We start from the raw sequence: 23,390 nt of genomic DNA on the forward strand, positions 1-23,390 counted from the left end.
GAAAGACAGTAAGACACATGATACCAAAATATAACTGGGATTTTTTTTGTAGAAATTCCAGAAAACCCACAGTAATATTTCATGTATGTATATATATATAGGCACACACACACACACACACACACACACATATATATATATATATATATATATATATACACACAGACACAACCTACACATAAGTATACACACACGCATACATACACACATGGACTTCCACACATACACATATGCACAGTGAAGAGAAGGAGCCTGCATTCAGAAGGCCTGGGGTTGAGCCCCAATTCTACTCCTTATTACCTATGTAAGTAGCTTAGTCTTTGACTAAGCTCTGTTTCCTAATCTGTAAAATGGAGAATAATATTTGCTCTGCATAGTCAAGTGATTGCTGTGAAAATTAAAAGTGATAATGTAAATATTTCATAAAGCGTCATTCTAATTTTTATTGACGTGCTCAATGTGAAAGAAGCCAAATATTTAGTTGTAAGGATGATTAAAGAGAATGGGCTTGAAAGAGACTGGAAAGGCTTGGCCAACCAGGTGAGTCTTACATAGAATTTGAGGTAGAAGAAGAAGAGTTGAGGAGAGAAAGCAGGCTAGGAAATTCCACATGCACCATTTCAAAACCAGGCTGGAGTAAAGTCCACAGACTTATCGGGCTGAGAAAAGCTCATGATGCCTATGTGTGCGTCAGGCAGCGACTGAAGGCACAGCTGGCCAGTAAACATGAACTCCACGATCAGGTACCTTAATGATCTCAAAGGTAATTAAACCCCCCTGCTGGGGCTCTGAGAAGGGGTGTGATCTGAGGTCAGCATGCATCTAGGGCTAGCTTCAGCCTATTTTGAAGCTAAAGAAGCAGAGGATTAAGAAGATTAAACAAAAATATAACCCTCAATCCTCTGTGTTTGGTCACTTCCTAAAATGACCTTTCAAAGTGTTTAGTGTTTGAATTCAGATCACACCATCAGCACGGCCACGCTGAGGAAAAAAAAGAGATTGCTTTCTGCCTTTTTTAGCATTTTTTATTATGAATAAGAAACATTAAAACTACCAGCAGCATGGGAGAGTTGTAGGCTAGCATAGTCTGACAATCTATTTGAGTTCTATCTCTGAGATTGACTGGAAATTCAAGGGAGACCAAACAAGATGGTTAGGGGGCTGGTGGCCTGGTCACAGGTAGTATCTGTATTTCAGATCTTTGCTGTGTTCTTACCACATATGCTTGGTGCTATTGAAACTATAAACATGAGAGAGCACATGGGCTTATCCCCAGAAGCTTATCAATGAAATATATGGACAAATAATAATAATACATAACCTTGATGGTGATAACAATGATGATGTGCAGAACACACATTAGCCCAGGTGAGAGGTAGTAGAAAGGGATGGAAACAGAGCAAGGTTAAATAATACTGGATCTAGAGTAAGATCCAGGGTGTTTCCTATATCATAGACAGAACAGTTTTCTTCGGATTCTTTGTTACCATGTTATAAAAGTAATTAAGGTTTGAGAATATTTAGAAGTATAAATTTAGAGGAGTTTACCATAGATATTTAATTCTGTTTAGAACTATGCAACTTTTTTATTGTTCTGGTGGGACTGGGGTTTGAACTCAGGGCTTTGCACTTGCAAAGCAGGCATTCTACCTCTTTAGCCACACTGCTACCATATAACTTTAAAAAAAAAAAAAAGAACAAGAGCCAGGTATGGTGAAGCATATCTGTAATTCCAGCACTTGGGAGACTGGAACAAAGGATTGTGAGTTCTAGGCCAGTGTGGGCTACATAGTAAACCCTATCTGCATGGGGCAAAGGGGCAGGCACTAAGGACTGGGGATGTGGTTCAGTGGTAGGACTGGCCTAGCATGCACAAGGCCCTGGGTGCAATCCCCAGCACTACAAGAATAAATAAATAAAATAAAGAAGGAGCGATATCAAAGAATATCTACTTCAACACTTTAATTTCACCGATTGGGAAGCTAAGGTCAAAGAAGTAAAGCAATTTGCTGTAAAACTCAGTAAAAGAACTTGGTTTTCCTGATTCACAATCCTGTAATCATCTATCATGTTGAGTTTGGAAACATTTTTATAAGGAATATTTATAGGAAGATGATCTCATTTTTTGTGACTTTAAGATAGTGGTATGGTGTTTTGATGCTATTAAAAGGCCATTATAGATCTTCCTTTCTGGATTTTTGTTGTGGCTGTTCACTTGCAAAGGTAAAACAAAACAAAACAAAAAAGAAATTTGAAATGGGTTCCTTTTGTCTACATTTACAAGTTTCTAAACTTTAGTCATTCACTTTTAAAATTTGATCCATTTTAATTTTGCCTAATTAAACATTTTTATAGCTTAAGTGAACCGTGTAGAAACATGAAAAACAATTTAACTATGCATACAGAGTAGCTAATGGTAGTTGGTTATCTGTAAGTAAGATGAAGGTAGAATGTCTCACTAGTCTAGTAAGCCAGTGTTTCTCAAAGTGTGGTTTGAAGGCTCTAGCTCTAGACTTACCCCAGATTTTGTGTAAAGGCAGATTCCTAAGTCTTTCCCTTGGTTTAGCAAATCAGGATCTCTGGAGGAAAACACCGTCTCCAGGTGATGATGTACACCAAAGGTGTACTGCAGACTCCTGAGGTTATTAGCCAAGAAAGACCTTAGAGATGTTAAATAAATAAAATTCATGGGATGCCACTGATATGCACTCGGCCCCAACAGACCAAACCATAATGGAGTCATTCACGCTAAATTTCCACATCCCAAAGCCAAAACTAAGCTGTTAATCTAACCTTCTGAGAAATCAGGAGAGATAACAGCCAAATCCCCACACAGGCCAGTCCTATGGCCACCCCTCCTCCATGATAAGGAAGTCCGCTCTTGTTTAATATTTACACAGAAAGTAACTGAAGTAACCTCATGTTACCAAATCTGCTTTTTGTATCGTGCTGTGTCCTTGTTCCTGCTCAAAGCTGCCTGTTTGAGCTGTAATAATAACTGACTGTTCTGTCATGCATATAGCACCCTCTGTATTTATATAAAATGCTGCTTGATTTAGGAATTGCATCTAAAAGCCAATGAGGACCTTTAAATTTGTTGAAATTTTATCTTTTGATGGTGACTTGAAATAGTAGGAACTAGGTAAAGTCAGATGGAGGAGCCCTCTCTGTAAGACAGAGATCAGAGAAACAAAGCGTGGAGAATTCTCAGGCTATCAGAGTTCTCTGCGACCTGCTTACTGGTTGTTTCCCAAGTTTTTCCCAATAGTGCTGGAGGCCCTGGGCTCCAGTCTAGTTTATCCAAGCCAGTCAGACTCCAGGATTCAAGACCAAATCTTCCTTGGCCTCCACCTCTTCCCAGATCTCACACATAAGCTTAGCCCTGTGTTTCCCATAGCATTTTACAAAGCCTCTGCTGGCAAATTTGGCAGAAGGAGTGAACAAGACAAGAATCTTGTTAATGTTTTTGGGGTTTTTTAATTTGCCTTTTTTTTTTTTTTTTTTTTAGTAAGACTGGGGTTTGAATTCAGGGTGGAACAGGCACTCTACCACTTGGGCCACACCCCCTAAATGCTTTGATTTGCTAACATTTTATTTTTATTTTGGCAGTACTGGGATTTGAACTCCAGGGCTTGTGCTTGCTAGTCAGGAACTCAATACTTGAGCCACATTCCCAGTTCCTTGTCATCATTTTAAAAAGGGGTATGTTTTACTAGTTTGGCCCTTGACTTTGTTTTTTTTTTCTCTTTATTCATATGTACATACATTGTTTGGGTCATTTCTCCCCACCTGCCCCTACCTTCTTCCCCCACCCCCCTCATTTCCAGGCAGAACCTGTTCTACCCTTTTCTCTAATTTTGTTGAAGAGAAGACATAAGCAATAATAAGAAAGACACAGCATTTCTGCTAGTTGAGATAAGGACAGCTATGTAGAGAGATTCCTAGCGTTGCTTCTACGCACAAGTGTATTACAACCTGAATTGATTCATCTCTACCTGACCTCTTCACTATTTCCCGGACACCTTCCCATATTGACCTCTGTCGTTTTAAGGTTACTCTATTAGTTCCTCTGCAGTGGGGACATCAAATACTTTCAAGTTTTGGGTTTCCTACCTATCCCCATTCCTCCCGTATGTGCTCTCCCCTTATCATGTGACCCAAGTCCAACAATTTTGCTGTATTTGCCCTAGATCTAAAGTCCACATATGAGGGAGAACATACAATTTTTGGTCTTCTGAGCCTGGCTAACCTCACTCAGAATGATGTTCTCCAGTTCCATCCATTTACCTGCAAATGATAAGATTTCATTCTTCTTCATGGCTGAGTAAAATTCCACTGTGTACAAGTACCACATTTTTCTTAATCCATTCGTCAGTAGTGGGGCATCTTGGTTGTTTCCATAAATATTGTGAATAGTGCTGTAATAAACATGGGTGTGCAGGTGCCTCTGGAGTAACTTGTGTTGCATTCCTTTGGGTAAATCCCCAGAAGGGGATTGCTGGATCATATGGCAGGTCTATGTTTACAGTTTTAAGAAGCCTCCATTTTGTTTTCCAGAGTAGTTGCACTAGCTTGCATTCCTACCAGCAGTGCATGAGGGTACCTTTTTCCCCATATCCTCACCAACACCTGCTGTTGATGGTGTTTTTGATGATAGCTATTCTAACAGGGGTGAGGTGGAATCTTAGTGTGGTTTTGATTTGCATTTCCTTTATGGCTAGAGACGGTGAGCATTTTTTTATGTGTTTTTTGGCCATTTGAATTTCTTCTTTTGAGAAAGTTCTGTTTAGTTCAGTTGCCCATTTCTTTATTGGTTCATTGATTTTGGGAGAGTTTAGTTTTTTATGTATTCCCTGTATATTCTGATTATCAGTCCTTTGTCTGATGTATAGCTGGCAAATATTTTCTTCCACTCTGTGGGTGTTCTCTTCAGTTTAGAGACCATTTCTTTTGTTGTGCAGAAGCTTTTTAATTTCATGTAGTCCCATTTGTCCATCCTTTCTCTTAGTTGCTGAGCTACTGGGGTTCTGAGAAAGTCCTTGCCTATACTTATTGCTTCCAGAGTATTCCCTGCTCTTTCCTGTACTAACTTCAGAGTTTTGGGTCTGATATTAAGGTCCTTGATCCATTTTGAGTTGATACTAGTACAGGGTGATAAACATGGATCTAGTTTCAGTTTCTTGCATATAGGTAACCACTTTTCCCAGCAACATTTGTTGAAGAGGCTATCTTTTCTCTATCGTATGTCTTTGGCGAAGCCCTTGACTTTGGCTCTGAAAAACAAAGATGGCAAGTTGGCCATTTACTGTTCAATATGTTATTTAACCCACCCATCCAATTATGTTTAATAAACTTCGCTATAACCCGAGCACCCAATTATACATAACTCAACCCAACTGTAGTTAATTCAACCCAAGCACCATTTTGCTGAGCAAATTTTACTGTTTACCCTAGGATAGTTCATAATACATGGTATAAATTACATTTAAAAGATGTTGTTCTTTAACGATTATAAAAATAGCTAAGAATTAGATAATCTAACTATAAATACTATAGGAAAAAAAAAGAAATGTTCTTAAATTTGAAGGGTTTTTTTTTTCCTTTCCTTTCTTTCACTTTTTTTTTGGCAGTACTGGGATGTGAGCTCAGGGCCTCACGCTTGCTAGGCCGGTGCTCTACCACTTGAGCCACACCACCAGCCCTGTTTTGCTTTGGATATTTTTGGGATAGGGTGTCTCAGAACTATTTGCCTGGGACTGGCTTCGAACTGAGATTCTTCTGATCTCTGTCTCCTGGAATAGCTAAGATTAAAGAAGTGAGCCACTGGGGCCAGGCCTTGAAGCTTTTTTATTTTTTAAACAGGTGTTTCATTTTCAGAAACTTTATGTACTTTTTTTAATAAACAAAAGTAAGCCATAATGCAACAGCTGACAGCCTGCTTAAGGTTTGCAAGCTCAGGAATGACATCCCTGGCTACTCAGGACTCAATCCCGAGAATGACTTCAGGAACAACACACTCAGAGAAATGTCAGGCTTCCTTCCACCCTCTGGGACTTCTGGCCAATGTGTGCACACAAGAGGACACCTCTGCTGGGAGATTAGGTTTAAGAACTGTGAGGAGATCAGACATTGTCCTCTGTTAACACACTTCTCTGCCCACTCCCAATACATCTCTTCTGTTTCAGAACGGGAGCTTTGCACACTGAGGAAAGGAAACTGCAGCAGTCTGGCCTGTGGGCAAGAACCCACGTCCCACTTGTGCGTGTGTGCGCAGGGCTACTCTTTAAGCCCAGACGGAAAGTTCTGTGCAGGTAATGTCTGGGGCACTGTAGGAAAGCCACCTGGGCCAGGGGCTGGTCTTCGGGAGGCCATCCAAGGCCTTGGAGAGGAACCAATTTCAAGCCCACCTTTCTTTCTTTCTTTTTTTTTTTTCCACAAAAGAGCACTTTTTTCCTTCTGTTTTAAAAATCTCTATTGTGCCAAACTTGCTGGTGCACTCCCATAGTCTCTGCTATGAAGTAGACTGAGGTAGAAAGACCAGAGTCCTAAGTTGACCCCAGGCAAAATTGTGAGACCTGATCTGAAAAATAACTAAAGCAAAAAGGGACTCAAGTGGTAGAGCGCCTGCCTAGCAAGTTCAAACCCCAGAGCTGAGAAAACAAGCAAACAAACAAAATAACTCTGTAATGCTTTCAGGTCTTTTTTATATCCTGTGTTCTTAGATCAAACACTGAGAAGCTGCTCAGGTATTGCTATGAGGCCTGGATTCTCTGAGAGCACTCTATGTGTCTTTCTGCATTTTACCTTGTGCAAAATTTCAGGATTGGCAAATTTTTTTAGGAGAATGATTCTGTAGCTACCATCAGGTTCTCAGAGTATATGACTCTCACATCTCATCCATAAAGAGCTAGTAGGAACCCTGGGAAGCCATGAATCAGGCTGGTTAACTGGGGCTCCCCCTGCTTGGAGATTCCAGACCCCATCCAATGAACCCAGGAGGAATACTGCATCTGACCTCCGGGAGGGGGCAGTGATTCCGTGATGGAAAGAATCGGGCTGCAGCACCCACTGTGAGATTAGTTGAGGGAGGTTCCGGTAGATCTGGCATCTGCCTGTTAGTTACAGTGTGCTGCTTACATGGGACCAGTGGGTAAATGTTGTGCCTGTAGAATCAGTGAGCTGGAAGGTGTACTTCCACCATAGCAAGTCTGCAGGGGATGTGCCCACAGATGGGGAGGGGCTGAGGAAGGCCAGGTGCAGAGCAGGAAATGTCCTAAACTGGTTAAGAACTTCCAACAGTTCCTGACTTAAATTACATCTGTGTCTTTTCAAGGGATATAGTACTACTATTCACAGAGGGTTATTCTAGTATGAAAATCTGTGAATATACTTATTAAACTGTGACAGAACAGAACTGGCTCTTATGGTCATTGAACTGCTTTGTCCCTTTTTGAGAAATGGCAAAACAGCTTTCCCATGGTCAGGTACAGCATATAAAAGTGTGAGATACCTTACTTTGTGTGAGTTAGTGATATCACAATTTGTGTTTGAAAATGACCATCTGACCCTGCTTTGCTGCACTCATTGTACAGATGTCAACGAATGTGCCTTGTGGGATCATGGCTGCACTCTTGGGTGTGAAAACACTCCTGGATCCTATTATTGCACATGCCCCGCAGGATTTGTCCTGCTTCCTGATGGGAAACGATGTCATCGTAAGTCAGAGCAACAAGTATTTATTGCACCGTTTTTCTTTATTTTCAGTAATATTTCTAAGGTGGCTGTGATCTGGGTTGGTGGTCTTCAGTTAGAAGTATGCATCAGAATTACCCTGGAGTTTTCTTTTGTTTTTTTAAAACACATATAATTGAATTCTACTACAGACCTGGTAAATAAGAACTTTGAAGATTAGGGAAACAAAACTATATATAGTAAGTTTGTTAGTTTTATCATTGCTGGGATCAAATTTCTGACATAAATAACTTAGGGGAGGAAGAATTTATCTGGGCTCATGGCTTCTGTTCCCACGCACTTGGCCAGTGAGGAGGAGGAGCTTCTTCACTTCATGGTAGACAGGAAGCCAAGAGCAAAGAGGGGCCTGGGGGCCAGGTGTAACCTTTTTTTTTTTTATTTATATGTGCAAACAATGTTTGGGTCTTTTCTCCCCTCTTCCTCCTGCCCCCTCCCTTACCCCACCTTACCCCTCGCTACCAGGCAGAAACTATTTTGCCCTTATTTCTAATTTTGTTGAAGAGAGAGTATAAGCAATAATAGGAAGGACCAAGGGTTTTTGCTAGTTGAGATAAGGATAGCTATACAGGGAGTTGACTCACATTGCTTTCCTGTGCATGTGTGTTATCATCTTAAAGGCTCTCTTCAGTGACCTACTTCCTACAGTTAGGTTCTGCCTCCTAAAGTTTCCATAACTTCCCAAAATAGCACCACCAACTGGGAACCAAGTGTTCAATACAACAAGCCTGTGGGAGACACTTCATATTTAAACTATAACAATAAGCATGTTTAAAAAAAAAAGTCATGTTTTTAAAAAAGTCACATTTTTATACCTGAAAAATTAGCTATAATTACCTACCAGCATTTAAGATATAATCAGTTTTTAGGCATAACCAAAAAACCAATCTCAGACCCTAATAGTAATAATAATTCCATACATTTAATAACATCAAATATCTAGTCAACTTCCACATTTCTCCTGGTCCCTTAAAAGGTTGTAGGTTGGGCTGGCAGAGTGGCTCAAATGGTAGATCGCCTGCTTAGCAAATGTAAAGCCCTGAGTTCAAACCCCAGTACCATGAAAAACGGAAAAGTGGTGGGTTTTTAATTTTTTTTGGAGGTACTGGAGGTTGAACTTGGCCTCACACTTGCACTTTAGCAAGGGAACCAGCCTTTTTTGCTTTAGTTATTTTGGGATAGAGTCTCACATTTTTGCCAAGTAGCCTGGACCACGGTCCTCCTATTTTTTCTTCCAACATAACTGGGATGACAGATGTGCCACCACTGAGGTTTGGCATTGGTTGAGGTGGGGTTTTGAGAACCTCTTCCCCTAGGCTGGCTTCCAACTGTGATCCTCCCAATCTCCTCCAGAGTGGCTGGGATTACAGGCATGAGCCACCATAGCCTGCCCCTCCACAAAAAAAGTTTTTTTTAAAATACTTGATTTGTTTGAATAAGTATTTAAATAAGCTCTAATTGATACATGTGTCTCTTATTCTGTAGATTCGCTCTCCTCTTTTCTTCCCCTTGTAAATATTTGTTAAATTAACTGTTTTTTCCCTACACTTTCTCACTTTCTGGATTTTACAAATGACACCTCTGTAATGTCGCCATTTTTTTCTGCAAACCTGTAGTTTTATATATATAGGCTTAATCATTTTGTAGCAATAATTCTTCATAGATGGGTCTGCATATCCATCAAGAGATACATAATATTTGTTTTTTCATCATGATAAGATTTGACAGTGTGTTCATTCATCTTTTATAAATTTCCCCAATAGTCTTTCAACAGTCACTTCCTAGATCCATTATTTCATTGCATTTCAAATGATAATATTCTGGTCCTATTATTTCTTTTTAATTAGTAATTGGAATGCTTTTATAAAGAGAGCTTTTCTCATTAACTATTTGTTTACCTAAGATACAAGATAAATGATGAATTTTTTTCGTCATTTATATTTAGAGAGTTATTTCCTAGATACCTTCTAAAGGTGTTTAATATTAAGTACTTTTATTGTTAAATATTTTTATTTTATCATACATTTTTATTAAGTATTATTATGAATGCATAGATTTTAAACATTGTTATGTGTTCCAACTCACTGCAGTTGTTATTGCTACTGATAAGCAAATTGTCTTCTCTTTCCCTTTTAAATGGTTTCCTGACACACGTAGTCTTTACACTTTCCTTGTCACCTGGTAGGACATATTTTGCATGTCATCATGTACATTTCATATTCCTGACCTGGAATCAGTGACTGCTCTAGGAGCATTGCTTCCTTTTCATGAGGACTTGACATAGTCTGCTACTGAGTTAGTCATTGTTTCTAGGCCTTAGGGCATCAACACTAGGAATATACTTACTAAAAAGAGAAAAATGCATTATGAGTTTATATGGATATTCCCAGAGCAAATATAGGATTATTTGTTCAGATACTGTCTGATAGATTTCTTATTTAGTCTTACAGGCATGGCTAAATACAAATGGATATTTAAAATCATGTCTATTATCTGCTTCAAAGATGATGGAGAATAGCTCAGTCTAGTTTTCTCATATTGAAATAGGCAGACAATAGTGAATTTCTTGGAAATTACCCACCATCTTTGTGCCATCTATGAAACTTGCCATCTCTTAATACCATTTGGTTTTCCCATTGGTAAATATACTAAAGAGCAGGATGTAAATGTGTTATAGGGACCACTATGTGCCAAGGATGACACATAGGATCTCTTTGGATTTTCAGAACTTCCAGGACTTTTATGGTGCATAAATAAATATGCTTGCAACTTTGATTTACTTGGAATTAATTCTGGTGCATGGTATAGGGTAGAGATTTAACTTTCCCCCAAATTATTTATTATTTCTGTACCATTATACGATGACCTTTCACATGTTCATCGATTTAAGATAACACCCTACGCAGTATGTTCTTATTCGTCCTTGAGTCTTTTCTACTCTGAACTTTCTTTCCTGTTCTGTTATCCTCTATCTTTTGCTGCACCCATTTCCCACTGTTTTAATGATTGCATAGTATCATATGTGTATGATAACTAATCAAACAGTTTAATATTTGTTAAGAGCCTCTCATTTCTCTTTGTATACCTAACCGTACACACACAAAATCCTTAATTTTTCCTACACAAGTAATTTCTTTTCTAGAGGAAATTGAGAATCATTTGGCCAAGTTGCATTTAAAATATTTTGGAATTTTGATGGCTAATTTTGATTATTAACTTTAAAAATCTTATTTGAGATAAAAGAAACTCAGAGGAAAGTAGAGACATTTTCCAAAATCAGAGCTCTTTTAATTTTTTTAGATTTGATTTTTTTACTTTAATTTTTAAATCTCTGTTACCACTGCATATCATAAATGTTTGACCTTTATCTATCTTCCTCTTTGTAGGATAGAACTTTTTTTTTGAGATGAGTTTTCACTATGTAGCCCAGGCTGGCTTTGAACTCAGGACCCTCCTGCCTCAGCCTCTTGAGTACTAGGATTATAGATGTGCAGCCCTTCCCCCCAGTAGCATAATACTTTTCATTAGCAACTGATTATAATGAATTTCCACAAACCTGTTTTTACACTCATCTCGACTTTGTTCTTCATTAATTAGAATTGGTTTCCTGTCCAAACAATGCATCTGAATGCAGCCATGGCTGTGTTCTGACAGCGGATGGTCCCCAGTGCTTCTGTCCTGAAGGATCAGTGCTTGAGAAAGATGGAAAAACATGCAGTGGTGAGTCTACTTGCCTTTTATTTGAAAGTATACATTTTCTAAGGGATGCTTAAAATTGATCTCAATGCCAAAGGAGAGTAGATTTTCCAATATTACACAGTGAAAGACATTTATGCAATTACTAGCAGTGTGATTTGAACTAGTTACTTGACCTCTCTTAGTCTTTCTTTCCTCATTGGTAAAGGTACTGGACTTGCTTCCTGGATTGAGTAAAATGGTAGATAAAGAGTGCTTAGCCTGTCACTTGTACCTAGTAAATAACTCTCTGCTTTTGTCTTCATAGAGACTTAAGCATGTAGAGTCTGGATGTAACTCAAAATTAGCAGAAGAATTTTTTATTGCTTTTTGATTTTTTTAATAAAAAGTGCAAAAGAGGAGAATGCTTGTTTTATTTCATAAAATGAAGTGTTGCCTGAATCTAGAATGGAAAAAGAAAGTTAATTAAGATCTTTAAAAAATAAACAAACTAAAAAGGCAAAATAAATCCAGAGGTTAAAAATGTGAGAGAGAAAGGAAGAGTTAGAACAGCTGCCAAACACATCAAAATGTACTTCTTTCTCCAAACAGCTGCCAGTGCACTTGTTCTTGAACTCCACGGTAGAACACCAGGACAAGGGCCACTGGAATGTAAAAGATTAACATCTAAGATGTTAGGTTCTAGGGAAGTGGGTGACATTTTGCTCTAGTTTCTGAAAAATAAACTTGATACCAGCAGTGTGAAAGATTGTGGACATGGTTTTAAAAGTCAGCCTATAGTTGCCCATCCTGGTGCTGTGATGAAACGCTATCTTATTTTGAGTGACCCAACATCATCGTCAAGCAGCTGTTTCTTGTAGGCTGTTCCTCCCCTGATAACGGTGGATGTAGCCAGCTCTGCATTCCTCTCAGCCCAGTATCCTGGGAATGTGGTTGCTTTCCTGGGTATGACTTACAACTGGACCAAAAACGCTGCACAGCTTCAGGTTAGTGCTATGGTTTTGTGGAGTTGTGTCCCCATAAAAAGATTACATGCATTTAACATTTTATTTACAAGATGCCAAGTTGAGTTGCTTTCTTGGTAGAAAGTCTGATTTTTAAATTTTGGAAATGGAAAACAAATCTGGGCATATGAATATTGTAAGTAATACAACATGAATGATAATCATGCTTTTAAAGGGTATTTCTGAGTTAACTGGTATCCAGGAAAGATTTGCCATAAGGCTATCTCATCAGTAGATGAGAAAGTCAAGACCAGAATTGTCTTAAAACACTTGATAATTAAGAAATGTTTAATAAATATTTGTGGATTGATTTCATTTTGATCTCTCCAGTGAATGTAATAATCATAATACTTTGACAAATTCTTTTCATGTCAAAATTTAATATGAAGTGGAATGCTTTATCTGTTTTTCTTCTGATGTTCATCTATCTATCTCTGAGCCTTTCAACAACTTTCAAATTTTAGGTTTATGCCAAATTGATTTTTGTCTCTCCTGAAGGTTTATTATGCTTATAATCTGGGGTAGCTCACTAATGATGCTGTATAGCTTGCCTGAGATGCCAACGCTTTTAAATTTGCAAGACCTTAGTTAATATAACATAATCTGAGTCCTGAATGGTTAGAGGCCTTATTATAAACTCAAAAGTCATCTTCCCTTTCAGAAGAGCCCAGATCAGGAGAAGGTTATTTATTCAGAATTCAATATATGTGAATAGAGGAGTTTACAAACCTAAGACTTGGTCATTTGGCTGTGAGTTTGGATGTTTAGTGTGACCCTTTTCTACAAGTAACTTGCATTTTAAAAGCAGACACCTAGAGACAGAAGGATCCAGTGGTGAATTTCTGGCAATGTGTTAGCCTCATGGAAAAGAAAGTCTTCTTGCCTGACTTCACTTACACTGGTGGGAAATTAAGCAAACCAGTACAGAAATTAAAGAAGAAGGTGCAGTGAAAGGGAAGAGTCAAAAGTGCCTCTTGAGTTCTAAAGCATTTTTTAAACACAGCCATATTTGAAATTTGGTTAACAGGACCACAGCCAGTTTTGCTGTTTGCCAATTCTAAAGATATTCGACACATGCACTTTGATGGAACTGATTATGAATCCCTGCTCAACCAGCAGGTGGGAATGGTTTTTGCCCTAGACCATGACCCTGTGGAAAACAAGGTATGCTTTTGTTGCCTGAACAAATGTGGATGTATAAGGAAAGAACAGAGGATTTATCTTAACAAATTGACTAGGCTATTTGGAAAACCCTGAACGAGTTAAATATAGACACTGGAGCACTGTTGGGGAAAATTTAAGGGTTTGTTTTGCTAGGTAACCCTAGGCTGGTCTTTGCTTGATTCAGTCATCTTGTTGAGAATGGCTATGCAGGCCAGTTTCAGTTCAGTTTCTTCCTTGGAGATGAGAAAAAGAAACTAGCACAGTACTGTGCCCACAGAAAGAACTCCACAAGTAGGTTTTTGATGATTTGCTAGTAGTAGGAGCGGGAGGTTGAGTCTTGGGCATACAAAGTAAAGGTTAGAATTAGAATTAAATATCCTAATCATGAAAATCAGGACATAAGTTGAATGGCTCATGTGGGAATCGCAGTTTTACTCATAACTTTATTTACATAATAATCAATTTTACATAAAATCTCTTTACTATAACTTAGAATTTCTAAATTATCAACCTAATTAGCTGACTACTTGGTCTTTCATTTCTTAGTGGTATTTGTTCTAGATAAAGGTGCTAGAAATGACGTTATAGTGTCTTTTGGAAATTAATCACCCCTAATGATAAAGGTACATAGTTATTATCTACCCGCTACAATTATTTAGTATTTCTAGAATCTTAAACCTTGTACTTTTGTTTCTTAGTGATTTGAAGCAGTCTGGTAAGTAGTCAAGAAAGACAGAGCAAAGCTAATTTTATTTATTTATTTATTTATAATTTTTATTGTTTTATTATTCATATGTGCATACAATGCTTGGGTCATTTCTCCCCCCTGCCCCCACCCCCTCCCTTACCACCCACTCCGTCCCCTCCCTCTCCCCCCCCACCCCCTCGATACCCGGCAGGAACTATTTTGCCCTTATTGCTAATTTTGTTGTAGAGAGAGTATAAGCAATAATAGGAAGGAACAAGGGTTTTTGCAAGTTGAGATAAGGATAGCTATACAGGGAGTTGACTCACATTAATTTCCTGTACATGTGTGTTACCTTCTAGGTTAATTCTTCTTGATCTAACCTTTTCTCTAGTTCTTGGTCCCCTTCTCCTATTGGCCTCAGTTGCTTTTAAGGTATCTGCTTTAGTTTCTCTGCATTGAGGGCAACAAATGCTAGCTAATTTTTTAGGTGTCTTACCTATCCTCACACCTCCCTTGTGTGCTCTCACTTTTATCATGTGCTCAAAGTCCAATCCCCTTGTTGTGTTTGCCCTTGATCTAATGTCCACATATGAGGGAGAACATAGGATTTTTGGTCTTTTGGGCCAGGCTAACCTCACTCAGAATGATGTTCTCCAATTCCATCCATTTACCAGCGAATGATAACATTTCGTTCTTCTTCATGGCTGCATAAAATTCCATTGTGTATAGATACCACATTTTCTTAATCCATTCGTCAGTGGTGGGGCATCTTGGCTGTTTCCATAACTTGGCTATTGTGAATAGTGCCGCAATAAACATGGATGTGCAGGTGCTTCTGGAGTAACAGTCTTTTGGGTATATCCCCAAGAGTGGTATTGCTGGATCAAATGGTAGATCGATGTCTAGCTTTTTAAGTAGCCTCCAAATTTTTTTCCAGAGTGGTTGTACTAGTCTACATTCCCACCAACAGTGTAAAAGGGTTCCTTTTTCCCCACATCCTCACCAACACCTGTTGTTCATGGTGTTGCTAATGATGGCTATTCTAACAGGGGTGAGGTGGAATCTTAGTGTGGTTTTAATTTGCATTTCCTTTATGAGCAAAGCTAATTTATTCTATGCTTAATAGGTATAAATTGATGGCCAAATATAACTATTTTTGCAATAAAAATTTTGTAATTAAACACTAGCAAGCAATTTTTCTTTCTTTTCCCTGAACTGAATCTATACGGTGCCATAGAGCACTTATATTAACAGAAAAAAATAATTAAGAGAAAAAAATCAATTCAAGATGTTTTACCAAATTAGTTTTTTCCTGCACAGTAAATATTTTTACAAGTAGGTGAATAAGTAGATCTAAAATGAACTTTGAGTCGTGGTTTTTCATTTCTCTGATTAATGTTCTCATTTTCTTGTGACCAAACTGTGGTCTTTGGCCTAGTAACATTGACATCACCTGGAGCTTGTTAGAGCCACAGATTCCCAGGCTCCATCCTGGCCACTGAATCAGAATCTGCATTTTAACAAGACTCTTTGATGATGCATATGCACATTAGAGTTAAGAAGCAGATCCCTAGTGAAGCAATTTTCATGAGAGGGACTCATATTTGTATTTATAAAACACAACCTTTCCCATTTCATCTAGAAGGAAGAATGGCTTACCACTGTATTTATTGAGTTACCATTTCGTGAACATTCTCATCATATTGTGGTTGAAGAAACCACAAGGGTTTGCATACAAAGGCTGTAACATGGACCAGTGATCAAAGATTAATAAATTATCGGTAGAAATATATGCAGGCACTAGGATTTGTATACGCACACATACATATATAAAATCAAGAGACCTAATGAACCATTTTATTATCCCCATTTTACCAAGGAGGAAGCTAAGATTCTGAGACATTGAGCAACTTGCTCATGATTGTACACATCTGGAAGCAGCATAGTTGGGGTTTATTGAATATGCACGTAATTCCAAAACCAAGCTCTTAACGGTTACACTGGATTATGTGATGACTTACCCTCTTTGTGTGTATTCAACATTTGTTTTAAAAAAACAAATCAGAAATGCCCCGTGTTCTCTTTTGCAGCTATATTTTGCCCATACAGCCCTGAAATGGATAGAGAGAGCGAATATGGATGGTTCACAACGAGAAAGGCTTATTGAGGAAAGAGTAGACACACCAGAAGGTCTTGCTGTGGACTGGATTAACCGTAGATTCTATTGGACCGACAGAGGGTATGTTTCCTGCTTCAGTTTTAAGCTACCAGGGATAAAAGTGAGGAAATGGGCAATACCACTGGTTTAATCCTCCATTTGGGACACAAAAAATATTGTGAGGGATTTGCTGGGATTGGAGAAACGAGGCTACATTGCTGTCCACACTCCCTGCACTGAGCAAGACACCCCTTTCATCAAGACTGGATGATAAAATATGCTATGGCAGAATTCAAGGACCAAGCAAGTAGCCTGCACTTTTACAGTTCAGGCTGTTGTTATCAGAGAAACCTGAAACCTCTCCGAACACAAAGCAGTAAGCATTCTTTGAGGATCTGCTATGGGTAAGGCTCTCTCCTAAGTTTCTCCTGGGAGACACAATGGAGCATGACATGGGCTCCATCTTTGCAGTCATATCTTGGTTTAGTTGGGGCGATAAGCAGTATTTCCCCTGGAAAAAAATTAACACAAATCCTTTGTCTAAATGCAGGTATAAGAAATGTCATAAAACCATGCATAAATATTTGCTAAGTGAAGGGTGTACCCTCCTAAAGGGCTCCCTGGAAGGGGTTTCAGGGATCAGCCTGCCCAACTCCTTCATTTTATGGGAAGAATATAGGACTCAGAGACGCTGAGTTGTTCCAGGTTACATGCAAGGGACAAGTTTTGAACTTGAGTCCATATACTGGTTCCTGTTGAGCAAGTGTGAAGTTGAGAATGGAAACTTCACTGGAGTTGGGAAGACAGGTCATGAGATCAGCGTGGTGGTCTCCTTCCCCTTTTGGGTGGAAACAGAAGAACTAGAGTTGGGGTATTTCTCTCCTCTGGGCACCTTAGTCTTAGGACTGGAGGAAGAGCTGCTGTTCTTGGTGTCTGTGTGGCCTGTGTCATCCTGTAAATGGAACAGGGTGGAGCAGGAGGAGAGTCAGTGCAGGAAGTAGCTGCCTCCCTAGGATGCTAAAGGGAGCCCACTTCCTTGCTTCTGTGAGAGAAGCTGTAAAGCAGCAGTAGGAGAGATGCTGTGTGCTCTAGGATATTTTCTCAGAGGAATTGAGAACCATGAAGTGAAATAGTAGCCACCCTGAACATATGGAATCTAGGCATCTATGTTAAAGTAAATGAAGAGTAAATTAATTACAAAAACTACAGTCTGACCTGGAGAGAAAAGTCCCAGAGAATGGATTCAGATGCTCGAGTGTAGGCTTTCCCAGTCCCAGAAAAATCTCTTTTGGATAACTGAAGGGAAATAAACAGTTTCTTAAAAATGAGTTGGACAGCCAAGTGCCTCATGTGCTGTAATCCTAGCTACTTGGGAGGCTGAGATTGGGAGGATTGTGCTTCCAGACCAGCCTGGACAAAAAGTTCATGAAGCCCCATCTCATCTGATAGCTGGGTGTGATGGTGTGCACTTATCATCTCAGTGACAATGGGAAGCTTAAACTGCCAAAAGTAAATAAAAATAAAAATAAGCTAGCTATATATGTGGTGTGCCATTATCAACAAAATGACCCTTCTATATCCAAGGCAAACATAATTTTTCTCTCAGTTATTCATTCATTTATTTAATCATACCTTCATTCTTTTACTATTTGGGCATTTATTTATTGAATAACTGCAATGTACCAGATACTGCAAGAAGATCTTTATACCCACTGAATCCCAAAGAGGTATGTTTGGTCTCCAATTTAAAGATTAAGAAAATTGATAATCAAAGAGAGAAAATAACTTTCCCAGGGCCAAGCAGTCAACAAGTAATGGATCTGGAGTGGGAACTCAGTGATGGCCATTTCCATAGCCAATGCGCTAAATAATCCTGGAGATGTGCTGGGTGTGTTGTTCAGGTTAGAGCACGTGCTCTAACCCAGCACACTGAACAATCATAGACAAGTACTGTCTCCTCCAGGGTTGATTTAAAAGGTTCCAGGTCCAGAGAAATGTGGAACAAATTAAACCAGATGCAGTTGTAATAATTATAAAATCATAATAATGGCTTCCTTCATGTTGAACCTACTTAAAAGGTTATTTTCAACGTCAACTTGCATAATAACAGAGTTTGTACATTGCTGTTTTCAGAAGAGTAAACATTTATCTGAACAACAGATGTCAACTGCTCTTAGGCCTTCTAAGGAAGGGTGATGGGTCTTTCCATATTTCCTCACATTCACAAAGCCCCTGTAATTTTAAGTGTTTGATTAATAGCACTGTGGTAGCTACCATGAGGCAATGCCTTCAGGACACGGCCAGGCACAGCTGTATCCCTCAGAATTAGATGTCAGATTCCCTTGTTCATTGACTTCTGTAATAACAAGCCCTTCTTAAGTCCTCCCTCCTCTAAAGACAGCTGCTAAGTGAAAACCTTTAATTTGCCTGGAAATGAGAGGTATTTCGTTTGAAAACCTTGATATTAGCTAGAAATTGGAATTAAATAACTGAGATTCCAATCCGGTGGTATTAGATTCCATGGTAGCTCTGAGCCAATGAAGAGCCAGAGAGGGATGGTTGTATTGGGCCTAGGAGAAGACAGATTCCAACAAACATCTAAGGTCTAGGCAGAAAGCTAATCCACCATTCCTCTTGCAATGCTAGTATTTAGTATTAAGGAATCCTGATTCCTAAAGTCAGTTGAATTAAGAGAGTAAAAAATATATGTTTATTCATTCTTTGGGAGTAACAAAAATTACCATAAGATAAAAATCACTCTTTGGGGGCTCTTGATGGACAATTCTTACCTGGGATGCAGAGTGGTTTTCCCGTTGGAGATCCTAGTGAATATAAAAAGAGGGTGCTCCATTAGATTAAGAGACGCACTTGAGCTGAGGTAAACCAGTTGTCCCTGTTGACTGGTCTTTGCTTTCTCATTACCTATATTAGTGTCCGAGGTTTGTTTTCTTGCTGAACCAAATAGAAGTGAACACCTTCATTAGATGAACGCCTTGGGAGTGTAATTCTTATCTAACTCCTTCTCTAAACAGAATTTATGGATAATGTAAATGATGTAATACTGAGATCCTAACTGATGGTTTTGTTGTCCCTGTGATAAGCAGTGGTCTCTTCCCTCCCACCAGGAAAGATGGAACAGGGATGCAAGTGTAACTGAAACTGCAGAAAGTGAAAGGGGGTTGGGGCTACCGTGTCCCCAGCTGTCTTAGAATCAAATGAAAGAAGCCAGAAGTAGTGGCTCATACCTGTAATCCCAGCTATTGGGAGGCAAAGAGAGGAGAGTCATGGTTGGAGACCAGCCCACGTAAAAAAAGTTAGTGAGACCCTATGTCAAAAAACAAACTGGGTCTGGGCACAGTGGCTCAAGTCTATAATCCTAGCTACTTGGGAGGCAGAGATTGGAAAGATCAAGGTTCAAGGCCAGCCCAGGCAAAAAGTTCAAAAGGCTATATCTCAACCAATGACTGGGTGAGTTGGCACACATCTGTCATTCCAGCTACACAGCGAAGCATGTAGGAAAGCTCCAGCCTAGTTGTGGTCCAGACCAGCCAGGTATAAAGGGAGACTCTATCACAAAAATAACCAAAGAAAAAAGGGCTGGACATGTGGCTCAAGTTGTAGAGCCACTGCCTAGCAAGCATGAAGTCCTGAATTTTACCCCTTAGTATCACAACAAGAAGCACGCCTGTAATCCGAGCTATGCAGGGGACATAGGTAGGAGAAGTATGGTTTGAGGTCAGCTCTGGGTAAAAAGCATGAGACCATATCTGAAAAATAAGTAAAGCAAAAGGGCTGGAAGCTTGTCTCAAGTGGTGGAGCACTTGCTGAGCAAGCACAAGTTCCTGAGTTCAATCCCTAATATCACCAAAAAAAAAAAAAAAGTCAGATGGAGAAAATTGAAGCCAATCTAACTCTTCTTCCTCTTAAGCTGGTCTGCCCCTCCTCTTCACGATCCTTGCTTCTGGCTTTCATTGGTTTCAGCAGGAGACTGGAGGTTGTGAAACAAAAGAGAATGGTCAGCCACTGACACAGACCCCCCCTTTACTTACTCTTGGGCTGGGATAAGTTATTAGGATGCTAATTAAAAGACTTGTTTTAAATGTTTTCTTTTTATGTATGCACTTGCTGGTGCTAATTTTGTTTGTGTGTACGCGTGTGTAGGGGTGTGTGTGTGTGTGTGTGTGTGTGTGTTTGAGAGAGGGAGGGTGGTTTAGAATGCCTATTTGCTATCAGGAACAGAAAAAAGGAATATTTTTGTTTGAAAAGTAAAGTAGATATAACAACCTCCTTGTATCACACACATTTTAGGAAATCTGTCATTGAAGGGAGCGATTTGAATGGAAATCATCGTCAAGTAATCATTCAGGAGAACATCTCTCAGCCTCGAGGAATTGCTGTTCACCCAACAGCCAGGTAGGCATTTGTGGAAAGAAGGTACTTTTCTGCAGAGGTAAGGTAGCAGTTCATGTTTGCTATCTGAAAATCTGTCTTAAGGTCTCAGGTGGTCAGTGGAATCAGAAGCCAGCAACGATTTTTGCACATCTGTAGAAATGATGTGACTAATGCATTCCTCATCTTTTTCATGTCTTTTGATTTTTGTTCTTTCTTTCCTTCTTTTCTCCCTCCCTCTCTTCCTCTCTCCCATCTTCCCTTTTTTTTGTTGGTGGTACTAGTGATGAATGCAGGGCCTCATACTTGCTAGACAAACATTCTACCACCTTAGTTACACAACCCCCCCCCTTTTTTTTTTTGGCAGTACTGGGTTTGAACTCAGGATCTCATACTTGCTCTGCCACTTCAGCCATACTCCAAAGCTTTTTTTGCTTGTTGGTTCAGATAAGGTCTCACTAACTTTTTGCCTGGGCTGGCCTCAAACCATAACCCCCTGATCTCTGCCTTCTGAATAGCTGGGATTGCAGATGTGAGCAAGTGGACCCAGCCTACATTTTGTTTTTGAGACAGGTCTTGCTAACATTGACCACCTGGCCTCAAACTCGTGATCCCCCTACCTTTACTTCCTTGGTAGCTGGTATTACAGGAGTATGGCACCATGCCTTGCTGATTTTCTATTCTTGTATAATAATATTGTTAATATGCCCTTTTATTTTAGACAAATTCAATTTTTTTTTGAAAAGAAGTTGGCTGTAATTAATTAACTAATTAGACTTAAGCCCATATGTACTTTCCTTAAAAATCTGCATTGTTGTTTATTGAGCAGAAAATGATATTTGGATTGTTTGATTTATAAATTTTATTTAGAAAAACCAAAAGATGACTTCAAATGATAGGTTATTCCTGGATGTAGGCAAGAGGAAATGTAAATTGTGAAAGATTAAAAGATTCTATTTTGTTTGTATCACATTGTGGTTTGGGGGGTTAGAGAATAAAAGATTTCTTCCTAGTTATTAAAAAGCAAAGACAAAAATAACCCTATTTTACTTAAGATGGAAAATTACAATGGTCTAAGGAAGGTAATATATTGGTAACAATTGACAGTTGATTCAGTGCTGGTCAAATTATTAAAATTGCAAAAATGTAACCTCCTCTAAACAGGCCAATAATAGATGTTGAGCCATACTGACTTCACAAAAATTAGCCTGGCATGTGGTTTCTGGAACTTGAAATTGGCTGAGTAAACACAGTGCATGTATAAAACTAGATAACAAATAAAACATGCCGTTACCTCTATGTGGCAGCCTTACATATGCTTAATAGAAGAATAGGCTAGCAAGATTCATGGCATTTTGTAGCTAATTTAAGATCATTCATTCAAGCACACTTTTGATTAGTAATATGCTCCAAAATTTAAAAAGAATTCCTTTTTTAATCTAATGATCTGAACCTTAATTCAACATTTCTTATCCAAGACTCTTTACAGTGATAATTGTTTTGCCTTTGAAAAATTTTCAACATGCAGTGTTACATTTCCTCCTCATGTATTCTTTAGTTTACCACTTTAGTATATCCTAAAGTCATTTATACTGATGTTTATAAAGATGGAAGAATGGAAGAGTTTTTCATGCAGATTTGAGTTGTTGTGTGCTTTCTTGAATACAGGAGATTATTCTGGACTAATACGGGGATTAATCCACGAATTGAAAGCTCTTCCCTGCAAGGCTTCAGCCGGCTGGTGATAGCCAGCTCCCATCTGTTGGAGCCTAGTGGAATCACCATTGACTACCTAACAGACACATTGTACTGGTGTGATGCCAAGCAGTCTGTGATTGAAATGGCCAATCTGGATGGATCCAATCGCCAAAGACTTGCCCAGAATGATGTAGGTGAGGCTTTGGGGTGGCTGATTTCTTCATCTTGACCTAGTGTTGATTGATGACTGTTAAATACAAACTGTGTTTATACATGCATATACACATAACTAAGTGATGAGAAAGGAATACAGACTCCTCCAGCAATCATGAGCTACAAGAATTATTTTACTGTTAGAAGATGGGGTTAAAAAAAAAAGTAGTGCTGTACAACCTTTTCTCTTTTCCAAGATTTCCCAAAATTGGAGTGAAAACATTAAATTTTTCTGACCTTATTTAGGAATTAAAAACTTGGTTCAGCTCAGCGCTGGTGGCTCATGCCTGTAATCTTAGTTATTCTCTTAGCAGAGAACAGGAGGATCAAGGTTAGAAGCTAGCCCGGGGAAATAATTTGTGAGACTCTATCTTGAAAAACTCTTCACAAAAGTAGGGCTGGTGGAGTGGCTCAAGGTGTGACTCTGAGTTCAAATGCCAGCACCTGACACAAACAACAACAACAACTTGGTTCAGTCATCATTTCTTATGAATGGGAAAATGTCAATTCACAGTAGAGGTAATGTGACTTTTAGGCATTAATACATGACATTTGATGACACATTCAAAGATTAATAAATGCAGTTTTATCCCCTACTGTATTTTCATAGTTTGCATGGAGGATCATGTAT

General features: G+C 39.0%; 1 protein-coding gene across 5 annotated transcripts in view; it reads left to right on the plus strand.

Annotated features, from left to right (window-relative positions):
• Egf (epidermal growth factor) overlaps positions 1-23,390 on the plus strand; it is a 91,935-nt gene that overhangs the window by 37,368 nt on the left and 31,177 nt on the right. For 3 of the 5 annotated variants that reach the window (XM_074041531.1, XM_074041532.1, XM_074041534.1), the window contains exons 6-13: positions 6,186-6,311; positions 7,593-7,715; positions 11,347-11,469; positions 12,306-12,431; positions 13,477-13,613; positions 16,392-16,540; positions 20,768-20,872; positions 22,517-22,740. In XM_074041531.1, the coding sequence (XP_073897632.1) occupies positions 6,186-6,311; positions 7,593-7,715; positions 11,347-11,469; positions 12,306-12,431; positions 13,477-13,613; positions 16,392-16,540; positions 20,768-20,872; positions 22,517-22,740 (1,113 nt within the window). The remainder of the gene's footprint in view (positions 1-6,185; positions 6,312-7,592; positions 7,716-11,346; positions 11,470-12,305; positions 12,432-13,476; positions 13,614-16,391; positions 16,541-20,767; positions 20,873-22,516; positions 22,741-23,390) is intronic. The other 2 variants (XM_074041533.1, XM_074041535.1) reach the window with 2 other exon arrangements.

The sequence above is a fragment of the Castor canadensis genome, chromosome 9 (genome assembly GCF_047511655.1).
Source record: "Castor canadensis chromosome 9, mCasCan1.hap1v2, whole genome shotgun sequence".
Taxonomy (NCBI): Eukaryota; Metazoa; Chordata; class Mammalia; order Rodentia; family Castoridae; genus Castor; species Castor canadensis.